At 56.2% G+C, this 3279-nt stretch overlaps 1 protein-coding gene across 1 annotated transcript; it reads left to right on the top strand.

Annotated features, from left to right (window-relative positions):
• The first annotated feature begins 222 nt into the window (after positions 1-222).
• LOC120840628 lies at positions 223-2808 on the top strand. The gene is made up of 2 exons (XM_040211223.2): positions 223-401; positions 747-2808. Exons 1-2 carry the CDS (start codon positions 223-225, stop codon positions 2806-2808), a joined length of 2241 nt encoding a protein of 746 aa, XP_040067157.2.
• Positions 2809-3279: the final 471 nt, after the last annotated feature.

Raw genomic sequence — 3279 nt, 5'->3', positions numbered from 1 at the left:
AGACGGCGAGCCCAGCGAAAGTCATGGGTCACCGGAAAACCGGAGGATATCCTGGCCTTTAGGCGACTGGATGCCAGATTCAGGAAACACGGAAAGAAACTGGCGCGCCGACAATGGCGTCTCAAGTGTAGTACTCTAGACAGGCCATCCGGAGGAAGCCGGGCTTGGAGGATGTCGAGAACACTGGCGGGCCGCCCGATTCCCCGAAACCCAGTCCTAGGAATGGCCGTGGCCATGAACCTCCGACCAACGGACATGGTAGAACTCCTCGCGGATACTTTCACTAAAGTTCCGCTGGTACCGACAGTGGGACCACCCCCCGAGAATTGGGACAAGTTCCGTCATCCCACGGCACCTCTGATGCAACAACCGGACACCGACTTTACTCTGCACGAGCTGCAGTACGTCCTTGATTCCCTTCCCAGACACCGCGCGTCACCAGGACCAGATGGGGTCACCAACCAGGCCCTGAGAAACGTCAACGAGTCGGCACTCCCAGCGATGCTAGCTGTCATTAACAAAGTCTGGAGGACAGCTGAGCTGCCAGACGCCTGGAGGGTAGCAACAACGATACCACTGCTGAAGCCCGGCAAGCCCCAAGACCAGCTAAGCTCATACAGGCCTATCTCCTTGACATCATGCCTCGGGAAAGTGATGGAGCGTATGGTGCTACGCCGTCTTGTTTACCACCTAGAAGGGGCAAGGGCTTTACCGGACTGTTTTTCGGGATTCCGGCACCATCGAAGCACAGTAGATGCTATGGGAGATATCGTCAGCTCACTGGAAGAGGCAAAAGCGCAGGGTTGGTCTGCGGTGGCCGTCTTTCTGGACGTCCGCAAAGCCTTTGATGCCCTCCCCCACAAGGCCGTCATATCAGCTCTACGCCGTTTCGGGGTGAACGGACGTCCACTGAAATACATTTGTGCGTTTCTTAGTGAACGCACCATGTGTGTAAAGGCAGGCAACGCGGTGAGCAACCCCCGGAAAATCATCCGAGGAGTTCCCCAAGGGAGCGTTGTTAGCCCGCTACTCTTTGCTCTGGCCATCGCGTCACTCCCAGCGGCGGCAAGGGTTGGAGAAGAGCCGGCGTACCCTATCAGTATGGCCGTCTATGCAGACGACGTGGCACTCTGGTCCACTGCCCCCAGCTACAGAAGGCAACGCATGGTATGCGCTCTCCAGCGAGCCCTGACAAATGCAGTGTATCGTCTCCACCAACTGGGCTTGGCAATATCAGCCGAAAAAACGATTGCGCTGTGCTACGCTCCAAAGAGGCCAAGCAAGTTCATGCCCACACTATGCATTGGGAACACTCCAGTGAAACTGGCGAAAACGGCCACATATCTTGGCGTTACGTTGGACTCAAGGCTATCCTGGGGCCCAGCAATGAGGGAAGTTCTTCAAAAGATGCGAACCCATACAAACATCCTCCGGATGCTCGGCGGAACTACTTGGGGAACCTCATCTCACATGATGCTGCAACTGTATAGGGGGCTCATACTGGCCCGCCCATTGTACGCCCTACCTTTCGCCACGCTGAGTGCCAACCAGCTCAAAAACCTTGAACAAGCGCAACGCGTGGCACTCAGGATTTGCCTCGGAGTTCCCCGCACAGCCTCGTCTCGACATACGCTCACAGAATCCAGGATTAACTCTGTAGAGAACATCATGCAAGAACGGGCGCTGGGTCATCTGACTCGAATGAGCAACTGCGACTCGACCATCACGCTCCTAATGAGGATCGCCGAGCGCGCTGAATCAAGACTAGGAGCGCACCTCTGCACTCTTGGTGACATAGCTGGCACACCAGGACCACTCGCTCCACTCCCAGAGCTGCACAAAGATCCCCACCCCCTGCGGATCAGCCTACATATCCCTGGACTGCGGTCCAAGAACAACGTAGCAGTGGTCGTAGCAAGGCAGCTCACGGAAGACCACTTAGTTACCCAGTACGATGGGTGGACCCTAGTGTACACCGACGGATCGGTGGACCCCTCCGGAGGCACATCAACAGCAGCGGCTTTCTTCGAGGCAGCAGCTGTGGGTACCAGTGAGCGCCTGGATCACCAGGCATCCTCCACCACGGCAGAGCTAGCAGCCATACGGCTCGCCCTCTGGGGTATTCGGACAGGCTGCACACAGGCTTTACGCTGGGTCATCCTGAGCGACTCAAGATCAGCCCTCGAGCTGCTATCTAGGCTCGAACGGGCAACGCCCCTGGCCCGTTCAATCGCGCAGGATGCGGTCGAGCTTCAGCAAGAAGACAACAACATTGCCTTCCAATGGCTTCCGAGCCACTGTGGCATTAGAGGCAATGAAGTCGTTGATTTTCTAGCGGTGCGGGCTCACAAGGACCCCGAGTGCCCGCTTTCAACCGTTCCCCGCTTCTCAGACGCAAAGCTCCTTGTGAGAAGAGCCATCGCCCTACAGCACCCGGACCCCGTAGTGGTGGCGGGTGCCTTCCCAGCTCGGGTACCGCGCGGCTTCGACCGCCAAACTGCCGCAGTAATGCATAGATTACGGACCGGAAGCGCCTTCACCCCAGCGTGGATAAGTCGCTTCAGACCCAATGTTGACCCCATATGCCAGACCTGCGAGGAAACGGCCGACGCCGAACATCTCCTCCTGCACTGCAGTGATCACGAAGAGGAGCGCACCAACCTCCGTGATGCTTTTTCCCGCCTAGGGCTACCTAGTACCAACTTGGAAGAAGTCCTGCGTCCAAGAGCCTCACGAGCTGCTACGGACAAGGCACTCAAGAGTGTTGTCAGCTTCCTGAGGAGCGCGGAACTCCTCGAGATCCTTTAGGACTTCCAAGAGATCTGGGTTGCTTGCGGCTCCTGGGGCTCTTGGAGATCTTACATCCAGAGGTTTTCGGGAGTTCCAGGAGTCGCGAGTCGGCACTCTGAAGAAATCCTCTTCCCCCTTCCCCCTCCTTCCTCCTCTATCTCTTTTTTCCCTTAATTCCCTTTCCCATCGACAGTGACAAGTGCGCCCGGAGCGTAACTAACAACAACGTCGATTTCCTAATAAACATCGCTTCAACAACAACAACTGATGCTGCCGCCATCTATGTGGTAGAAAAGGTACCGACTTCAAACCGAAACTAGCGCCTTTCTGTTCCGAGTGATGTGTGGAAATGCGAGAATGCAGTCGCTACCAACGTTTATTTACAAACGTTGGCAACTGCAACCTGTAGTTTATAGTTGCGATGTCTTCAAGCAGCCCGGCTGCCGTAGAGATAGTTACAGACGGCGTAACTTCCGCAACAGCTGTCCA

The sequence above is a fragment of the Ixodes scapularis genome, unplaced genomic scaffold, assembly GCF_016920785.2.
Source record: "Ixodes scapularis isolate PalLabHiFi unplaced genomic scaffold, ASM1692078v2 PGA_scaffold1__304_contigs__length_218370807, whole genome shotgun sequence".
Classification (NCBI taxonomy): domain Eukaryota; kingdom Metazoa; phylum Arthropoda; class Arachnida; order Ixodida; family Ixodidae; genus Ixodes; species Ixodes scapularis.
The sequence above is the reverse complement of the archived record's forward strand: the minus strand, read 5'-3'. Positions and strand labels throughout refer to the sequence as shown.

What these genes read in the sequence shown, in the direction of transcription:
- LOC120840628 (XM_040211223.2), top strand. Translation starts at nt 223, where the DNA reads ATGGCCGTGGCCATGAACCTCCGACCAACGGACATGGTAGAACTCCTC. An exon ending in TTTACTCTGCACGAGCTGCA is followed by an intron (nt 402 to 746) that starts GTACGTCCTTGA and finishes GCACCATCGAAG; the next exon opens with CACAGTAGATGCTATGGGAG.